This window comes from Epinephelus fuscoguttatus, linkage group LG23 (genome assembly GCF_011397635.1).
Source record: "Epinephelus fuscoguttatus linkage group LG23, E.fuscoguttatus.final_Chr_v1".
Taxonomy (NCBI): Eukaryota; Metazoa; Chordata; class Actinopteri; order Perciformes; family Serranidae; genus Epinephelus; species Epinephelus fuscoguttatus.
In genome coordinates this window covers 3,718,301-3,739,062 of record NC_064774.1, presented here as the reverse complement: position 1 = coordinate 3,739,062, position 20,762 = coordinate 3,718,301, and the positions used below count along the sequence as shown (strand labels likewise).

Below are 20,762 nucleotides of genomic sequence, written 5' to 3'. Positions count from 1 at the left end.
GGAGCTGATTCTCAGTCCAGCACCTCCAAAGACCCCTGAATCCACCTCCTATACCTTCTCATGACTGTCTGAAAGTCCCTGGAATCTCCTGGAGAACCTGGAAAAGTCCATGAGCTTTGTGTCCTGCATTCAGGACGCTTCATCGGGCTGTCTCACAGTTTCACTCCATGTCAGCACTCATTTGTAGGACCTGCACTCTGTAACAGACCTGCGAGTGTGTCGGGCCGTCTGAACTCTATAAAACAGAGCTCAGACAGGTGGGTGGCGGCTCCTGAATTAAAAACAGGCTCCCTCCACGTTATTGTCTCACCACACTGACCACACTGTGTGATGTCACACTGCGACCTGAATGTCCTGTCATGTGATTGGTCGCTTCACGAGGTCTGAACAGTTTAAATATGAGCCCAACCTGCTGTCCTCTGATAGTAGGGTTACTACGGAGTATTACTGCAACTGGATCAACCAGAACGGCAGAACTGTGTGAGTACAAACTTTTAGATAGTACGCCAACTACTCCTGCTACTGCGATGAGTTTCACCTGTTCGTAAACCACCATTTAATTAGCGTTAACCTGCTGTAATAGCCAAAGTACAACTTGTAGCAGATGCAGCACTTCATTTCTCCTTGTTAAAGTACATTTCAGAGAACACGTCACGCTGTAGTAACAATACATTTTGTAAATACATGCAAACTATCGTGGTTGAACATTCTCTCCTCTTCTTCAGTCAACAATGAAGGTCCCTCTGATCTTGTTGTGTTTACTGGGCCTCAGTCTGACCATGACAGTGAGTATATCTGTCTCGAACTAGAAGTTATGGGATGTTTTTTAGCTTGTAACAGCTCATTTTCCTGATGTTTCATTGAGTTACGGTTCATTTTTGGAACCTTTCAGCATGTCTTTAAGCATTTCTGAACATTTTTAGGGGCTGTTTACATCATGTTTTATAGTGTTAAAGTCACTTTTATGGAACTTTTAGCACATTTAACACATTTAAGTGTTTTTTTTAAGAATATTTAGCAAGTTGTGTTCTGTTTTTTTAATGTTTCATCCAATTTATTTAAACTTTAGAACACTTTTTTGTATAATGTCCAGTTTGCAGATGTTTAACCACGTCGTAGTTTATTATCAGAGTTGTTGCACATCTTCAGACACATCTGGGCATGTTGCAGTTTGTTTTAGCACATTTTAGCATGTTATATGCAGGTCATCAGCTTTACCTGTCTCTGCTGATGCGCTTCAGTTGTTGTGTCTGTTTCTCAGATTCACAGAAGAAGAGTAGCCAGGTCGGACAGCTCTGAGGGAGATGATGAGGTGAGTGAAAGGACTGAGGAACCACAGCTGGAGGACATCTGGGTACTGATAGGTCTCGACTCTTTCATTTCTAAAAACAGACAAAATATCAGGAGTCAGCATGAAGTATGTTAACATATCACAGAGATTTTCAAAAGAAGCTGATTTCATCTCCAAACTGTCAAATCAACAGAAAATATGAATCATAAAACACTAAGTCTAACTATCAGCCTGGAGCTCTCACCTGATTGGCTCCTGACTCATGAACATCCACGATGTGAGGAGAGTGCGTCACTGTAAAAATACAGAAGCCGAAAATAATCAAATTAAAATAAAATAATGTCACCGGCTGCAGAATCTTTGAGATTTAAAGCAGACAAACAGTCAGCTGAGGCTCATGGGTAATGTAGTATTCAGAGTTACAATGACTTTGTTCTGTTACAGAGTGACTCCAACGAAGCCAGTGATGAAGAGGTGGAGGAGGAGGAGAAACAAGAGGAAGAGCAAGGAGGAGAGAAGAAAGGAGACAAAGAGGAGGAGGAGCAAGTAGGAGAAGGGGACGTAGAGGAAGAGGAGGAGGAGGAGGAGGAAGAAGCAGACGAGGAGGAAGAGGAGGAAGAAAAAGAGGAGGAGGGGGAAGATAGCAATGAGGAGGGTGAAGGAGAACAGAGTGAGGAGGAGGAGGAAGAAGAGGAGGAGAGAAATGAGGATGAGGAAGGAGAAGAAAAGGAGGAGGAGGATGAGGAGGAGGAGGGTGAAAAACAAGAAGACGAAGAGGAAGAAGAGGGAGGAAAAGGAGTTGAGGAGGAGGGAGGAGAAAAAGAGGAGGAAGAAGAAGAGGAAACAGGAGAGGAGGAGACAGGAGGAGAAGAGACAGAGGACGAGACAGGAGGAGGTGCTGCGGGAGGAGAGACAGGAGAAGGAGATGCAGGAGACACAGGAGGTGATGCAGGAGACACAGGAGGAGCAGAGACAGGAGGTGATGCTGGAGGAGACACAGGAGGAGCAGAGACAGGAGGTGACGCAGGAGACACAGGAGGAGCAGAGACAGGAGGTGATGCTGGAGGAGACACAGGAGGAGCAGAGACAGGAGGTGACGCAGGAGACACAGGAGGAGCAGAGACAGGAGGTGATGCAGGAGAGACAGGAGGAGCAGAGACAGGAGGTGATGCTGGAGGAGACACAGGAGGAGCAGAGACAGGAGGAGAGACAGCGCCTCCTGCTGTGGATGAACGGGAGAAAGCCTCCATATAGGTGAGACAAACAGAAACATGTTTACTGATTATTTGTTTGTTGTCTAAACAAAAGTTACCATCATATCTTAAAATGGAGGCAAGCTCCTGGCCTTTCCATTGACACCTCACTTGAGCCAATAGGAGCTTCCAGTGTTATTGCTATGGTGTTAACACCAAGGAACGTATGTCAGTGACAGTTTTTGTAGTTTCAAGCTGGTTAAGGGGCCGTACACATGCTGCGTCTTTAACCGCCTGGAAAACACGTGCTACTCTTGAGTCTTTTCTTTGCCAGCACTCAAGAGCACTGTTGCAAGTTCAGTCTGAGGTTGCTAAGCAACCTTAGCTAGCACACTATCATAGCCTATGTTAGTGTGTCGGCCTGTTGTCCGTGGGACAGACGTGAAGCTCTGACAGCTCTGCACTAAAACAATGAACTTCTTCTCGTTATCTACCACAAACTGATATTTACAGATGAAGGGAAAGGAATCCGCCCGCTGGTTTGTGATTGGTTTGATCCCGTCACATGTGCCCTTAAAAATAGGCACTTGAGAACATGTGCGCCACGACATCATTCTGAAGTTTGAGCACGCCTGCCACGCGTCTACATTGAAAACAATTAATTTGAGAGCACAAAAATGCGGCATGTGTACAGCCCTTAAGGTGACAGCGATTGGCCAAGCATTCCTGGGGCTTATGGGTCTTGTAGTCAATGGCACTCCTCACCTCCAGAGGTGTTTTTAACCCCTTATCGACTGTTACAAATGTACAGGCATAATAAACAAGTGGCTCCTCTGTCGTCTAAAGGGGGAAAAAGAGTTGATTGATGTAGGTTTACTAGAAGTGTTTTATATACAGTAAGGTTCTGAATAGACATTTCTTTCTTGCTGTGTCAGTGTTAATTCAGATTCACACATTCAGTTCATTGTTTTATCCTCTTTTTTTAAAAAAGTGCCTGGACTAAACCTCAGAAACAACACTGTTTTATTCTGTGATATTGTTATTTACTTTTATCAAGAAAATACTCAGTCATATTTTAATAATCCCTCTGTCTGTGTGTTTAAGGTCACATGACACTGCAGAGCCAATCAGACAAGATGGATTCCAGCCAGAGTGTGAAGTCACATGATGAGACATTTATTTGTTTTTTGTTGTTTAACATTTAAGAATTGTGTCTCTTGTATTTCTGTGTCTTCCAGTCTGGAATATTTTCACTTTGAAAATAAAATCTTGAATCAGATTCTTTGGTGGAAAATTTGTTTATTTATTTATTAATGAATCATGATTGTGGACTTTAATTGTTGACTTGTTCTGTGTTTTAACTGTATCCACATGATGTTTAATGTTTAACCCGTTAACCGTTTAACAGAGCACATTTTGAGTCACTATATTTTAATAAAAAATGTGTTGAGCTCAACTTGATTGTGCTATAAATGTGTATATATAAAGGATGCACAATAATATCTTATTGGACGATATTGGCCATAAAATAAAATATCGCACTCTGCCAAGATGCTGATATGACAAAAATGAAGAATGGGGGAAGAATATGCGAAGAATATAAAGGACAAAAATTAAAACAGACGATAAAATAAATAAGTGTAACAATTTCATAGTCGGGTCTTAACTGCTTATAATCCGGTTACTAACTTTCTAATGCAAAAGACTGACGATATAGTGCGAAATACTGACGTCACTGTGTGAAGATAATATTTACAATCACCATAAAGTGACCAGACATCAAAATAAGTTTGTAATTTCAGTGTATTTACAAATTGTTGTAAATAAAACGTACTGGACAATGAAACATTTGGGCCCATAAATGTGTGACAGTCTGTTAGAGTCTGCGTAGTGACGCTGGAGCTCAGAGGAGGTCAGAGTTCAGAGTTTAGTCATTTACGACACCGCACTGTCCTGACCACGGTAAATCCAGAGACAGCGGGCTAACGAGCTCCTTCACAAGAAAAAAAAAGTAAAAGTCAAAAACAGTTTTGAAAAGTCATCCCCTCTTGATCCACCCACTGACATAAACTCAACCACTTAGCTAACAGCTAGCGAGCTAACATCCCCACCAGTTAAAAGCTGCTACTGTAGCTAGCTAGATGCTAGCAGGCTAAACTGTCATCACAATTCTTCTTCCAGCAAGGCACTTACAGTGCGTTCCAGGCAACCCGTAACTTGTGTTTTCATAACCTGTAATCCGTGAAAGTGCACTGGAACGACAGTTAAACCCGTAACTTCCCACCCATGAACTCGTACCAGATCGATGTACTCCCAGTTACGCTTTCTGACGTCACACAGCCCTCTAAACCAATTACCTTACTCCTCTAAATAACAATGGCAGCCCCATGGATGAGGTGTTGATGCAGGTGATACACGGTGAGAAATAGACATAAAATAACCCTAATGTAAATGCATTATTGGCAGACGCTCTAAAAGCTGGTTTCCAGTGCAAGAATAATCAATACAAAATACGTTTCCAAACACACAGATAACGTAAAATAAAAAGTATAATAGCATCTGTGACCTTGTGCGCTGTTTTCCTCCTCCGTTTCGCTCAAATGAGCAAGGAGCAGGCACCTTTGGTGATAGAAATAATGGGGAAGCACAAACATACGGTTCACCATGTTCAACGTTAAACAGGAAGTAACTGGCAGTTTGCGGTAACTTTCCTGGAACGCTACAAAGTCGTAACTCGTGACTTGAAGTCGTGACTAACGAGTTCAAAAGCTTGCCTGGAACGCACCATTAGTCACAATGGTTTTAACAGTCACTGAACCAAAGTCCCACATCCTGCATGCTAACGTCTTCACAGTCAGCTCTCGTCAGCTCAATATTTAGTCCTTTTTCCTGCTAACTGTTAGCTGCTCTCCTCCATGCTAACGTCTCTCCAGGGTTGCCAGGTCTGACCCATTTCGTCTTCTTCGCCACCATGATAGGCTGACAGCTTAACAAGCTACTTACCACCCATTGTAAACTGTGTTTTACGAATTTCTCAAACCACCACAAAGTAAAACAAAAGGCTGTAAATTATTATTTTCCTTAGGACAATGAAATAGTACTACACAATGCAAACACAAACACATGGTCTTAAACCAGGGTATTATGTACGTGAATAAATGAAAATATATGTAGAAATTAAGATTACCTGGTGTACAAGGACACAGATAAACAGGTATATTCAGTCAGAGGATTCAGGGAAGAAAGTTGCAGAATTTTCCTTAATACATGGACATATCAATATAGGTTACCAAATGAGTTTATAAATCAAAATATAATATACAATATAATACACATATATATATAGGTCTGACTTAATACATACAAAAAATAAAAGTCTAATAAAGGTCAAATCCTTTTTTAAAAACATGCTCTACCAAACAGTTCATTTGTCCTTTAAATATCAGCCTGTCACTAAAAAAAAAACAAAAAACAAATCAAACAAATCATGTAGTGTCGTAATGTCTGTAATATGTTAGTATACCAACATATATCCAGTAGCTACCATGGAGTTAGTCGTATTAGCAGCACTAGTATTATTTCTGCATATTTATTCAAGATATTTACCATTACAGTACTTTGACAATGTCACAGAAATGGTGTTAAAATCATACCGATAAGATTTTTTTTATTATCAAATACACAGTGGAATAACATTAGATATATGGTGGTAACAGCGCTGTAAATGTATCCTTTTTTAGATTCATAAAAATTGTGACTTTATTATCTTAGCATCACGACCTTTAACATAAAAGGACAATTCAAACTATTTCAGCATATATATATATATATATATACATACATATATATATACATATATATATGTATATATATTGAATAACATTATATGTATAATTTAACAACAACGAATTATCAGAAGTGTTTTTATTTAATAGGAAATTAAGTCAATTTTGATAAAATAATCATTGCTTCTCTACCTTTATCATTAAAAAAAAACAATGAGGTGTTATCGCCAAGGAAATAAAAACAAATGCAAAAAAATACATCTCCTTTTCTTCTTTTCTTAGTGTTGACATTAAAGGGTTTTTCTGTGCTGTATCACAATTTGTCCCTTTTTGGACATTTAAATTGTTTAATTTGGTCAGTTTATAAAAACTAAACAGTTTTACTGGTTGTGTTAAACTCTGCAGGTCAAACACAATCAAACCTTCAGTCAGTCGTCACACTGCTAAACCTCAAACAACCAAACTTATTATTTCATTTCAGTTTTCTCAGTCAGGAACTCTTTGTTTTTACAATAAAACATTATTGATAGTTGATTTACAGATCAATGACGACTCACTTCTGTGTTTCCTGTTTAATCTGTTTGTATCTCAGTGTTTTTTCTCTCCGTCTGCTTGAGTAATATATAAATTAAGCACAGGGAACACCCTCCACATTAAAAGTCTGTCTGGGAGCTCGTTAAGGAGCTTTTAATGAGGCTTCAGCTCCCACGCTGTCTTTACTGTTACAGCTACCGATGATGTCACTCACACTGAACTTGACTGAAGCTCAAAGGTCGGGAGGTCGAGCAGAAAATACAAAAACAATAGATCAAAGACAGAAAATACTTTAATAATAAATACATCAGTAATATTTTTTTATATAAATCTGTTAATTGTCTTAAATAAAGAAAGAATGATGTTTATTATTTAGTGTATTTTTTTTTATATTTTCACTTTTTATCACATCTTAGAATTTATAACATCAAATATTAATCTGCACCATTGCTTCTAATTTACATCTCAATATATTTCAAGTTATTATCATTTTTTATTTTATTTCATACCTGTACTGTATATATTCATGCTACATGTATCTCGAGCATCTCTTACACAGAAAGTTTCTACAGGATATATTTTCTTTTTAATTAAGTAATAAATTAGTTAAATAAATCATCTATCATGTTAATGAACTACATAACAGTTTGTATATGTGTGTGTGTGTGTTGCGTGTCTCAGTGTGTGAATGTGTATGTGTTGTGTATGCTCCACACGTCCCCGGTCAGGGCGTTGGCGGCTCCCTGCAGCGTCCAGGTAAAGAAGGCGAGCTGCCGTCTGAAGCGTTTCTCGTCAAAGCGTTCGGGATCAGACATTAGCAGGGCCAGGTGCTCAGCGAGAGCGCTCAGAGTGTGGTCGCCACGGCCGTGGATCACGTGACGAAATGGCGTCTCCACCACTGATACGTACTGAGACAGGAAGTAGTATTCCACCTGGAGGACAGAAAAGCGGGTGTTTGTGTGGCAGCCAGCGTTTAAAGTAATTGTACCCTTGTGTTCCGAGCATCCTAGAAATGAGCAGTGTCAGCGGCAGTATTTGAAGTATTAGTACCCTCATGATGCGAGTGTTGTAGAAGTATTAGTACCCTCATGATGCAAGTGTTGTAGAAGTATTAGTACCCTCATGATGCAAGTGTTGTAGAAGTATTAGTACCCTCATGATGCAAGTGTTGTAGAAGTATTAGTACCCTCATGATGCGAGTGTTGTAGAAGCGAGCCGTGGTCGGGTCGTGTAGGTCGCTGTTGTCGATGGCTCTCTGCAGTGTCTCGGCTGCTCGGCTGTAATCTCCTCTTGCACTGAAAACCCACTGAGGAGACAAACCTCTGGACTGAAGACAGAGAGACAGTAGAAAATTTAATCAGTACACCTCTGTCTTTTCAAAACAATACAAAAACACAGCAGCCATGATGACACCTGTCAGCACAGTGACTCAGGTGAGGTCAGAGAGCGTACCTGCAGCTCAGCAGAGTGTTTGTTCAGCTGAGCGCTGAACTGCAGCACTGCCTGAGCGTAGGAATCGATGCGTAGCGGCAGGATGTGGTCGTGGGCCAATCGCAGCACCATCTCCCCAACCAGCTCCCCTAAGCTCCGTCCTGTGACCCCCAGACGACCCCCCAGCACCTCCTGTAGGCGAGAGGTGGTGTCCAATGGCGTGTTGACGAATGGGTACACTCGCTCCTTAAGAGACAGACACAGAATTCATCACTCATCTACCTGTAACAAGTAGACCTGTACACCGAGTACACATGACTCCACACACTGACATGACATTAAGCACAGTTTGATGTGACCACATGAACATGACGCAGTGTCACTTTACCTCAGTGAATCTGAGCTCCATAGCCGGAACTCCTGCAAACGCTGTGAAGCTGTACGCTCCACTGTTCAGGTATAGTGGCTTCATTCTGAGGAGGAAAGGTTCAATCATACATGAGGTCAATCTTCTTCTTTACAAAACATTATTTAGTGACGGATGTGATGCTGAGTGTTTGTGGGGTATCTCACATCCTCCAGCTGCCCCCCTCCCTCTCCGCCTGACTGAAGATGGTCTGACCTGCATGTCTCGGATGCTCCACCTTCACACATTAACACCACGACATGACAACATGTGACATGAAGCCAAAGCAACACTGATGTAAAGAAATCTTAGAGGTGCACAATAACATCAGCATGTCATTGGTAGACAGTGGCTTTAAAATGAAATAACAGCATCAGCACAATATGAATGATGTAAGTATGTGACTATAAATGGTCGAATTTGCCCTCGTTGAAGCTTCTGTCATGATTTCCTAGGGATGAGTGTCATCCAAGTCTATTAACACCTCCTACCAGTCCTGTTAAATTCATCTAAATTCACCTTGAACATCTATTCAAGGCATACCTAAGGTAAACTGAAAGATATTCTTGTTGCATTTTTAGCACATCTACATGCACGGTCTCACTTGAAGGTAGTTTTTCTCCAACAGTCAGAATCACTCAGGACGTTCACAGGAGGGGAATCCATTTATTGAGCCAAGTATGTGCGACTCCTCTACGATAGGTGGAGATATGCCCCCTTTCAGCTTGTTAGTACTGGACCTTTTTCCTGTTGACCTATTACGTCACAGACCAAACAATGGACAAACAAGTTAGCTACGGTTAGCTAGCAGCTAACTGCTACCATGGTGGACAACTTTACAGCTCTGTACATTTGGTCCGTCCAAAAAGTCACGGCTCTGGATGTAGATTTCTCCATGTTGTTACCGGCTTCTTCTTCTCTTACACACATTTAATACTATTGGACTTCTGGGTCAAAGCCCGGGGCGGAAACTGTGGGGCATGCTCAGAGCGCCTGTATACATGCAGGAGTCACATGATCTGGGTGTGTTAGTCCGACTTTAAGAAATTTAACTCAGTACGATTTCAGTCTGACCTATTTCAGACTTAAATGGGCTGGAAAATATTGGCAAAAAATCCAACACTCTATGTCTCTAATAAATAACCCATTAGACATCATCTCTCAGTGTTCACCTGTCTGATGGCAGCATCCAGCAGGTCGACTAGCAGAGGACTGGAGTACGCTGACAGGACATCATCACCTGCACACACACAGACAGAAGGTTATTTATTTCATCTCTTTAATTGGCTGCTTGACACATTAAAGAAGGTCTCCTGTGATTGGCTGATAGCTGTGCGTTACCCATGACAGCCTGATCCAGACTGAAGTAGGCCACAGCCTTCAGGTGCAGCATGGACAGGTAACCCTGGAACACAGAGCGCACATGTTACCACGACAACTACAGGGTCAGAGGTCAGAGGGAAGTCTCAGCAGAGAGTTGATGTGGTGTGTGAGACAGAGAGTGATAGAGTCAGAAGGTGGACTATTGTATGTAATGTTTGTTTAGGTTATTAATAACTCAGAGCGCCGTGAATCGGGCCTCTAGAAGCAAAGCAAGTGCTTCACTACAGCTGCCAGCTGTGGACAACAGCCTGCAGTTCATCTCAGCTGTTCCTTCTCCTCATCTGACAGCCAACAGAACAGCTGGAGGTGAGAGCCAATGACCGCTGCTCTCATTCATGTGTCTGACACTCACCACCCTCCTTTCAGTTTCATCCACAACGTTGCTGATGAACATGTGCGGGAACATACTGTCACTGTGCAGTAGAAATGTGCACACACACGACTATGTGTGTGAATGTGCTCAGGCGAGACAGCTGCAGATCACTGTTGGAGACCAACAAACAATAAAACTGGTTGGTTTTTAGTGAGACATCAGTAGCTTTTCCAGGGTGGTTGTGCCAACCAAATGTGTATTTTAAGCCTAAACAGGATTTTTTTCTGAACCATAACCAGGGTTTTTGTGCCTCAACATATTAACCACAGCAGAAACCTCCAATTCAAACATTTGTTCTGTTGATTGGGTCGAGGAGCTACAGGAAAACTACTCAGACGTTCTTACATTGATGGTTCTGTTAGTCCAAAGAATGTGCGCTCTCTCGCCTCAGACAGTTTATCTCTGGACTGCATGTGCCAAAATTTCTAATATTTCCTTTTGAATGGTGTCAGACACCTAGTTGTGTGTTCACTGCAGCCACTCATGCCCCCTGGGCAGATCATAACTTTACAGCTGCTTCTCGTCCGCTCCGTCATTAGCTGCTATAGGACTCAGTCCTGATGGATGTGTCCCAGAATTCTTCAGTCCAAGTGAACATTTAAAGAAATCCTCACAAGGTGTTCTTAAAGGAGCTATATGTAAGAAATCTAAAGCAAATAGTCGTAAAATCCTCCTAATATCCTCTTAACTATTACTCAGCATTAATAGAAGACAATAAGAACAACCCCAGGTTTCTTTTCAGCACTGTAGCCAGGCTGACTGAGAGTCAGAGCTCTATTGAGCCTTGTATTCCTTTAGCCCTTAGCAGTAATGATTTTATGAGCTTTTTTAATGACAAAATTCTAACTATTAGAGGCAAAATTCATGACCTCCTGTCCTCAGATAGCACCTATCTAACCTCAAACACAGCTGTAAGACCTAATATATATTTAGATTGCTTCTCCCCAATTTCTCTTCAAGAACTGACCGCATTGATTTCTTCATCTAAATCATCAACGTGTCTCTTAGACCCCATCCCAACTAGGCTACTTAAGGAGGTCTTTCCTTTAGTTAACACTCATATATTAGATATGATCAATATATCCTTATTAACAGGCTATGTACCACAGTCTTTTAAGGTAGCTGTAATTAAACCTCTCTTAAAAAAGCCCACCCTGGATCCAGAGGCGTTAGCCAACTATAGACCAATATCTAATCTTCCCTTTATGTCAAAGATCCTTGAGAAAGTAGTCGCAGACCAGCTGTGTGATTTTCTCCAGGATAATAATTTATTTGAGGAATTTCAGTCAGGATTTAGAGTGCATCATAGCACTGAGACAGCACTAGTTAAAATTACAAATGACCTTCTGATTGCTTCAGACAAAGGACTCATCTCTGTACTTGTTTTATTAGATCTTAGTGCGGCGTTTGATACAATTGACCATCAAATTCTACTGCAGAGACTGGAACACTTAATTGGCCTAAAAGGTTCTGCACTGAGCTGGTTTAAATCTTATTTATCTGATCGTTTTCAGTTTGTTCACGTTCATAATGAATCATCCTTACGTACCAAAGTTTGTTTTGGAGTTCCGCAAGGTTCTGTGCTCGGACCAATCCTATTTACTCTATATATGCTTCCTTTAGGTAACATCATTAGAAATCACTCTATAAATTTCCATTGTTATGCGGATGATACACAGTTGTATTTATCGATGAAGCCAGAAGAAAGTAATCAATTAACTAAACTCCATAACTGCCTTAAAGACATAAAAACCTGGATGAGCACCAATTTCCTGATGTTAAATTCAGACAAAACTGAAGTTATTGTTCTTGGCCCCAAACAACTCAGAGACTCTTTATCTGATGACATAGTTTCTCTAGATGGCGTTGCTCTGGCCTCTAGCACTACCGTAAGAAACCTCGGAGTAACATTTGATCAAGATTTGTCTTTTAATTCTCATTTAAAACAAACCTCACGGACTGCATTTTTTCATCTACGTAATATTGCGAAAATTAGGCCTATCCTGACCCGAAAAGATGCAGAAAAATTGGTCCACGCTTTTGTTACCTCTAGGCTGGATTACTGTAACTCTCTATTATCAGGTAGCTCTAGTAAGTCCTTAAAAACTCTCCAGCTAATTCAGAATGCAGCAGCACGTGTACTAACAGGAACTAAGAAACGCGATCATATCTCTCCTGTTTTAGCTTCTCTGCACTGGCTCCCTGTAAAATCCAGAATTGAATTTAAAATCCTACTGTTAACTTATAAAGCTCTAAATGGTCAAGCTCCATCATATCTTAGAGAGCTCATAGTGCCATATTATCCCACCAGAACTCTGCTCTCTGAGAACGCAGGGTTACTCGTGGTCCCTAAAGTCTCCAAAAGTAGATCAGGAGCCAGAGCCTTCAGCTATCAGGCTCCTCTCCTGTGGAATCATCTTCCTATTACGGTCCGGGAGGCAGACACCGTCTCCACATTTAAGACTAGACTTAAGACTTTCCTCTTTGATAAAGCTTATAGTTAGGGCTGGCTCAGGCTTGCCCTGTACCAGCCCCTAGTTAGGCTGACTTAGGCCTAGTCTGCCGGAGGACCCCCTATAATACGCTGGGCACCTTCTCTCCTTCTCTCTCTCTCTCTCTCTCTCTCTCTCTCTCGTATTCTATTACTGCATCTAGCTAACCTGGCCATTCTGGATGTCACTAACTCGGCTTCTTCTCCGGAGCCTTTGTGCTCCACTGTCTCTCAGATTAACTCATATCACAGCGGTGCCTGGACAGCGTGACGTGTGTGGTTGTGCTGCTGCCGTGGTCCTGCCAGATGCCTCCTGCTGCTGCTGCTGCCATCATTAGTCATTAGTCATACTTCTACTGTTATTATACACGACTATTGTCACACATGTATACTGCCAGATATTAATACATACTTTCAACATATTGTACCACAGTAGCCAGAACTATAACTATAATATTATTACTTTCAATAATGTTGTTGTAAGCTACTATCATTACCTGCATCTCTCTCTCTCTCTCTCTCTCTCTCTCTCTGTCTCATTGTGTCATGTGGATTACTGTTAATTTATCATGCTGATCTGTTCTGTACGACATCTATTGCACGTCTGTCCGTCCTGGAAGAGGGATCCCTCCTCAGTTGCTCTTCCTGAGGTTTCTACCGTTTTTTTTCCCCGTTAAAGGGTTTTTTGGGGGGAGTTTTTCCTTATCCGCTGTGAGGGTCATAAGGACAGAGGGATGTCGTATGCTGTAAAGCCCTGTGAGGCAAATTGTGATTTGTGATATTGGGCTTTATAAATAAAATTGAATTGAATTGAATATGTCACAGAGACTAAGGAATAATGTTCATATAACATACTGATCTCACCGACAACCATAGTACAGCCAGAAAATTCGCATTTAAAAAAAAAAAAAATTTACGGTACGCAAATCATGTTTATGTTTTGAATTTGTGTTTTGGCCTGTTGCCCCACCCACCGCCGTCTACCAGTCATGCAGTCAGTAGAGTCTCAGCATCAGTTACAGTTAACACTGAGCTACAATGGCTGACGGTGCGACAAAACCCCAATGACCTCATTATGATTCCCAAAAACGCCAAGACAAAACTCGAGGCAAAGCGAAGGTCTATATAGGAGATGCCTTTGAACGGTGGAGACGGTTTAAAGCAGATAAGAATTTGAAATCGGATGTCAAGTGGCGACATTTCTCCTCGACAGGTAAGCTTTAGCCAACGGTGGCAAACTAGCATCATAGCTAGACGGGGATGGACATTTCGAATTCTTTCAATTGTTATACATTTTCGATCATACATGGTAGCCCATGTGCAGGTGGGTCATCGACCGACTGATTTCTTTGAGAAACAAATGTTAGCAGCACGGCAAGCAGCATTAGCAGTGTCCCAGTACATAGCATTAGCAGCCAGCTCCTCCTCCGCTGTATCCCGGCAGCAGCGTTAGCAGCAGAGAAGCCAGACTTGCTCGAACGGTCCACTGGAAAACCGAAGATCAAAGACACGGCGACGCGGCCCTGCCACAGAATCATTGAGTTTGTTTCCTCCTTCTTCCTCTGTGGTGTGTACTGTAATGTGTTTTCTACTCTGTGATTGGACGAACCTCCAGCCATTCAGTTGCTCCAACGTTCCCAAAATCTCCACCATCCCAGCTGACAAACAGCAAACTGCGCCTGGGGCTGAAACCTGCGCACATACAGATACACAATGAAACCAACACTGTGCACTGTCACCACACTGCAAATACACTGTTCACATCAGACGCAGCATAGAATGTCCTAGCAACCGCCTGTAACCACCTGCTAACATCTTAATACTATGGCCTTGTCTACACCACAGGAAGTACACCTGTATCCAGGTGAGACTCACCATTCTTCACCATGGCAGAGAAGGTCCGAGCCAGCTCCAGAAGGATCGCTGTTCCAACTCCAGACTTCGCAGCTCCTGGACCCAGTGAGTCCCTCTGAGCTCCCAGTATGATGTACTGGTCTGACAGAAAGGCAGAGGGAGACTGGTTTATCTTACAGGGACCTGGTTTATCTTACAGGGACCTAGTAGGAGAGTACCTCACAGGGACACAGTTCAGAGAGTACCTTACAGGGACACAGTTCAGAGACCACTTTACAGGGACACACTTACCTGGCTCGTCTCGGCCCTCCAGAGATGAGAAGATGTTGTTTAGCAGGACTGGTGTCATGACGTTGTGGACCGACATCTTGACTCTGCGTCCGGAGCTGAACTCTGGACCGACCACACAGCGCACATATGGCAGTCGACTCCGCCATGACGAAGGACAGGATGGACCTGACAGCTGGCTGAGACACAGAAAAACCTGGTGAGGTCACAGTAACACCTGAGCAGGTGAGCTGAGGGGGCGGGGCTCACCTGAGCAGCTTGGCAGCTACTGTGGCACTGATTGGCAGGGCTGGGATGAGCGGCAGGCCGGAGGACTGGATGGACGGGAACTGAGTATGATTGAAGGACGGGAAGCCAGGGGTGAAGGGGTCACCTGACCCCAGGTGGACCTGTGATTGGACGACACAGAGGGAGATGCTGATTGGTTGGGAGCAGGAAGGCACATAACAGGTGTGTGTTTCTATGTGTGCTTTACATGTTCGGATACGGCGGTGTGTGCGTTCAGGCCGAGGCGTCGGGGGTCCTGCGGCAGGTCAGCTGGGTCGGGGTAGATCAAAGCTCCACTTGCCCCGCTCTTCTCAGCCAACCACACCTTCTCAGCAAAACTGACCCCGCCTCCAACACGCATCACCACCACACAGCCAACCACAGATACACCCGCACTCTTCAGCCAATTAAAATCCTCCGGGCGGCCGTAGTTAGCATAGACCACGCCCCCCTGCAGACAGAGAGAGACAGGTAATGATACCGGGTTTGTGGTTACCATGATGACAAGACATCCTGACTCACTGTCTCACCGTGGCACTTCCTGTGGCGCTGTATGGACAGAAGTCAGATGGGTTCAGAGAGATCTGTTCTGAGATCAGTCCTGTAGAGTCCACCAGCGACAGAGAGCTCCTCTGAGACCTGAACACAAACAAACAAACAAATAAACAAACAGGCTGTACTCTCTGTCATCAATCTGTGACCTCTGAGTGACCTCTGCAGCGTCTACCTGTGGGGGAACTGCAGCGTGGCGTACAGAGACTCGGTCCAGGTGTGATCCATCTGCAGCAGTTTGAAGCGGCGCAGGATCTCTGAGGCCAGAGACGCCCCTCTGAGGAACCTGGAGGATGATTGGCTCTGCTGACTCGACTGATGGAGACAAACACAAACACTGACGGGACAAAACTCAGATACCAACAACAACAGGACTCCTTCTGACGAGTGGACAAAAAGACCAAAAGTGTCCACAGGATCCGTCCTTTCCACACCTCCCATTTATTGTCAGTGGAAGCACCCCTTGACCTCATCCTTTCATCCTCGTCCATTTATTCCTCAGCCTTCATCCCCTCATCCACTCATCCCTCATCCTTTAGCCCAAGACCCTCAACCCTCAACTATCTTCCGTTCATTGCTTGACCCTCATCCCTTTATCCCTCATCCCTTCATTCCTCATCCATTCATTCCTCACCCTTAATCCCCTCATCCCCCCAGCCCTCATCTTTTCATCCCTCACCCCTCATCCCTTCATCCCTAAAATCTCATCCCTTTATCTCTTTGCCCCTGACCCTCATCCTGTCATTCCTCACCCCTTTTCCATTCATCCCTTCATCCCTCATCCCTCCACACCCTGACCCCTTTTCTATTCATCCCTCATCCTTCATCCCCTCATCTCTTCATCCCCAGACCCTAATTTTTTTCATGCCTCTCCCTTCACCCATTCATCCCTCAACCCTCATACCTTCATCCCTCATCCCTTTGACCTCCTTATCTATTCATCCCTTGACCGTCATCCCTTCATTCCTCACTTATTATCTACTCAACACCTCAACGCTTATCCTTAAACACCCTCATCCCTAGACTCTCATCCTTTCATCACTCACCCTTCATCCATTTATCCCTAAACCCTCATTCCTTCATCTCTTTGCCCCTTGACCCTCATTCTCTCATTCCTCATTCCTTATCCATTCATCCCTAAACCCTCATCCCTTCATCTCTTTGCCCCCTGACCCTCATCCTTTAATTCCTCACCCTTCATCCATTCATCCCTCATGCCTAAACCCTAATCTCTTCATCTCTTTGCCCCTTGATCCTCATTCTCTCATTCCTCATTCCTTATCCATTCATCCCTAAACCTTCATCTCTTCATCTCCTTGCCCCCTGACCCTCATCCTTTAATTCCTCACCCTTCATCCATTCATCCCTCATGCCTAAACCCTCATCTCTTCATCTCTTTGCCCCTTGACCCTCATTCTCTCATTCCTCATTCCTTATCCATTCATCCCTAAACCCTCATCCCTTCATCTCTTTGCCCCTTGACCCTCATTCTCTCATTCTTCATTCCTTATCCATTCATCCCTAAACCCTCATCCTTTAATCTCTTTGCCCCTTGACCCTCAGCCTTTCATCCTTCAACCCTCATCCCTTCATCCCCTTGTCCCTTGACCCTCATTCTCTCATTCCTCGTCCTTCATCCCTAAACCCTCGTCCTTTTGCCCCCTGACCACTTATCTATCCATCTCTCATTCCCTCATCTCTTCATCTTCAGACCCTCATTTTTTCCCTTCACCCGTTCATCCCTCAACCCTCATAGTCTGTTTCTGTCTCTCATTGGTTCCTCCTGAAGATCTTTAAAAACACAAATCAATACATTGATCAGTGATTCCCTCAAACAGCTGCTCACTTTAGCTTTTATCAAACAATCTTTGTTAGGGACTATTTTCATTGGCGGATTAATCCACATTTGGACGGTGTCTGTGGGACTGAGTCGTAATATAGATGTATAATCACCTGACAGTGTCGTGGATGTCTTCATCCTGCAGCAGCCTCCTCATCATCACCCTCAGCTCTCCCAGATAAAGCCCCGCCCCTCCCTCTGCAGGTGGTTTAGCCCCGCCCCCACGCTCCTCATCCTCCTCCCCCAGCCCCTTCACCTGGGAGCAATGGAGCCGCGCACCAAACACTGCGTAGGCCAATAGAAATGCTACGAGAGACAGACCACGCCCACTTTAATCACATGATCAAACTAGTCAGTGAAAGAATGCGTGTGTGTGTGTGTGTGTTTACCGATGACAAAGACGACAACCACACACACACACAGGAACACGCTGGCTTTGCGGTAACCGTGGCGATAAGGCAGCACCAGTGCTGTGATGTCACTGCCCTGCCCCGCCTCCTCCTCCTCTCGTGTCACAAACCTCATCTCCACCCTCTGAGCTCCTCCTACCTCCTCATCCTCGGCCCCGCCCACTGAAGGAGACTGACCAGAGAGAGAGAGAGAGAGAGAGAGATAGCTGTAACCATAGTTGCAGACGAGAGGGGGAGGGGCTGGTCTCTGGGTGTCTCACCTGTGGCTCACCTGAGTCAGACGAGTCCTGACGGTGTCCATGACGATGACCTGTAAGGTAAAAAGTAACCACGATGAAATATTTTTATTCAGAAAAAAACAACAAAAAAACAACAACTTTGATTCAAAAATAAAATGATAATGATAATAATAATAATCATAATAATTATTAAATATATAATTATATAATTATCATTATCATCCGTCTTTATTAAACTTTATTCAAATATTGAAATGTTGTCATTTCTCCTTGACGTCTCATAAACAGATCTGAATGTTTTCCATCCGCCACAGATCAATAATCACAGATCAGACTCACTGTGATTGGCTCCTCCCTCACAGGGGTCAGAGGTCACAGTGGTGTTTGATCTGCTAACTTATTAACAGCTAAGTAAACACAGACACACACACACACACACACACACACACACACACACACACACACACACACACACACACACACACACACACACACACACACACACACACAGACACACACACACACACACACACACAGACACACACACACACACACACACACACACACACACACACACACACACACACACACACATCGACAGCGAGGCTGCTTTAACTCTCTGTAAGTCTTCAGCTGACACTCTCACTGCAATGATTTAAGGTGTGTGATTTATCAGTGTAACAACAGGTGTCTGTCCAACATGACAGTTTCAAATGGACGACGATTTCTTATTCAAAAAGTAATTTTCGAGTCTGAGGAGTTAAAAACAGATTTAAAGTCACAGATCGCTGGAGTTGATCAATCAGCTGATCAATAACAAACACTTGAGTTAAGGTGATCCACTAACCTCGTTTATTCCTCCTCTCTGTCTTCTCTCTCTACGTCCATCCGTCTGGGTGTTTTCAGTGTGTCTCCCTGTGTGTGTGTGTGTGTGTGTGTCTCCCTGTGTGTGTGTGTGTGTGTGTGTGTGTGTGTGTGTGTGTGTGTGTGTGCATACGTGCATGTGTGTAACTTTGGAAAGTCCAATCTGACACCCACCCTGTGGTCACCTGACCTGCTCTCACAGATAGTTTACTGCAGTAAAAGTACTGATACCACACTGTTAAAATACTAGATATAACCAAATATATTATTGTATCATGAAACATGAGTGTGTTGATCAGTTTAATGTGACATCATTTATTATTGATTATAGTGGACAGCCAATGAAAAGCCATTATCTTGTATATAGAAACATGAAACACACAATAAACAAATTAAACACATTAAACACACATTAAAAACATTAAACACACAATAAACACAATAAACACACATTAAACACATTAAATACACATTAAAAACATTAAACACACATTGAACACATTAAACACACAATAAAAACATTAAACACACAATAAACACATTAAACATACATCAAACACAATAAACACACATTAAACACATTAAATACACATTAAAAACATTAAACACACATTAAACACACATTAAAAACATTAAACACACATTAAATACAATAAACACACATTAAACACATTAAATACACATTAAACACATTAGTCACACATTAAATACACATTAAACACACATTAAACACATTACATACACATTAAATACACATTAAACACACATTAAACATGGCTTAATAGACACAAATGAGCTCCATTATAACTCGCGGCATCCACAGACAAAACAACTGTCTTATACTAAACACATTTCCTCCACAAATACAACATGCTAATGTTATTAGCACAAGTCTATGGCATTTTACATTGTATAAATTAGCCTAAATTAGAGAGATTTCCTCTGCTCATGAAGTCACATCTATGGAGAGATACAACTGTTCATATTTCCAAGTACTGATTTTATGTTGGGAGAAAATTATGATTAATCATCCTAAACTGGACGTCATGTGTTGCTTGCTTTATTCCAACTGCAATTAATATTATTACTGCAGCTTTGATGGTCTCAGATAATTCATCTGCAGTGACTTTTTGGCAGCTGATTCATGTTAGTGGAGTGTAACTTTGGTTTTTATAACTAAAATAATGGGAGCAATGGTTAAACTGTATGCCATTATTTATTTGTTGTCACAGTGTTAAATTAGTTTCTGCTGACCATACATAAATATACAAATAGATAATGATAATGATAATAATAGTAATAATAATTATTGTCATTATTACTATTACAGTGGTGTGACAGAGTGATTTTAGACCTGTCTATGCCTCCATCTGGTGGCTAAAGGGTGTTACTACACTGGGACCAGACATGATCATGATTGATACATGTTGGCAATTAGTTTCATGACATAGTGAACAGGGCTTTGAGAGGGATCAGGGTAAAGCCATCCTAAATCAGAGATCACCATGTAACACTGTTCTGACTCTACGGGCCTTAAGATCAGCCCAGGTGAGTACTCCTG

The 20,762-nt window shown here is 42.7% G+C and overlaps 1 protein-coding gene across 1 annotated transcript; it reads right to left on the bottom strand.

The window, feature by feature from the left end:
* Positions 1-7,077: 7,077 nt before the first annotated feature.
* Positions 7,078-19,324, bottom strand: LOC125884363 (transferrin receptor protein 2-like). The gene is given in 19 exon segments (XM_049569259.1): positions 7,078-7,735; positions 7,990-8,130; positions 8,256-8,480; positions 8,623-8,707; positions 8,808-8,878; positions 9,813-9,880; positions 9,982-10,045; positions 14,497-14,579; positions 14,763-14,882; positions 15,033-15,208; positions 15,279-15,418; positions 15,505-15,747; positions 15,827-15,935; positions 16,024-16,120; positions 16,123-16,163; positions 17,802-17,994; positions 18,078-18,270; positions 18,370-18,408; positions 19,185-19,324. Coding segments are annotated over 18 exon segments (2,334 nt in total). The 5' UTR covers positions 18,400-18,408; positions 19,185-19,324; the 3' UTR covers positions 7,078-7,480.
* Between the last annotated feature and the right edge of the window lie 1,438 nt (positions 19,325-20,762).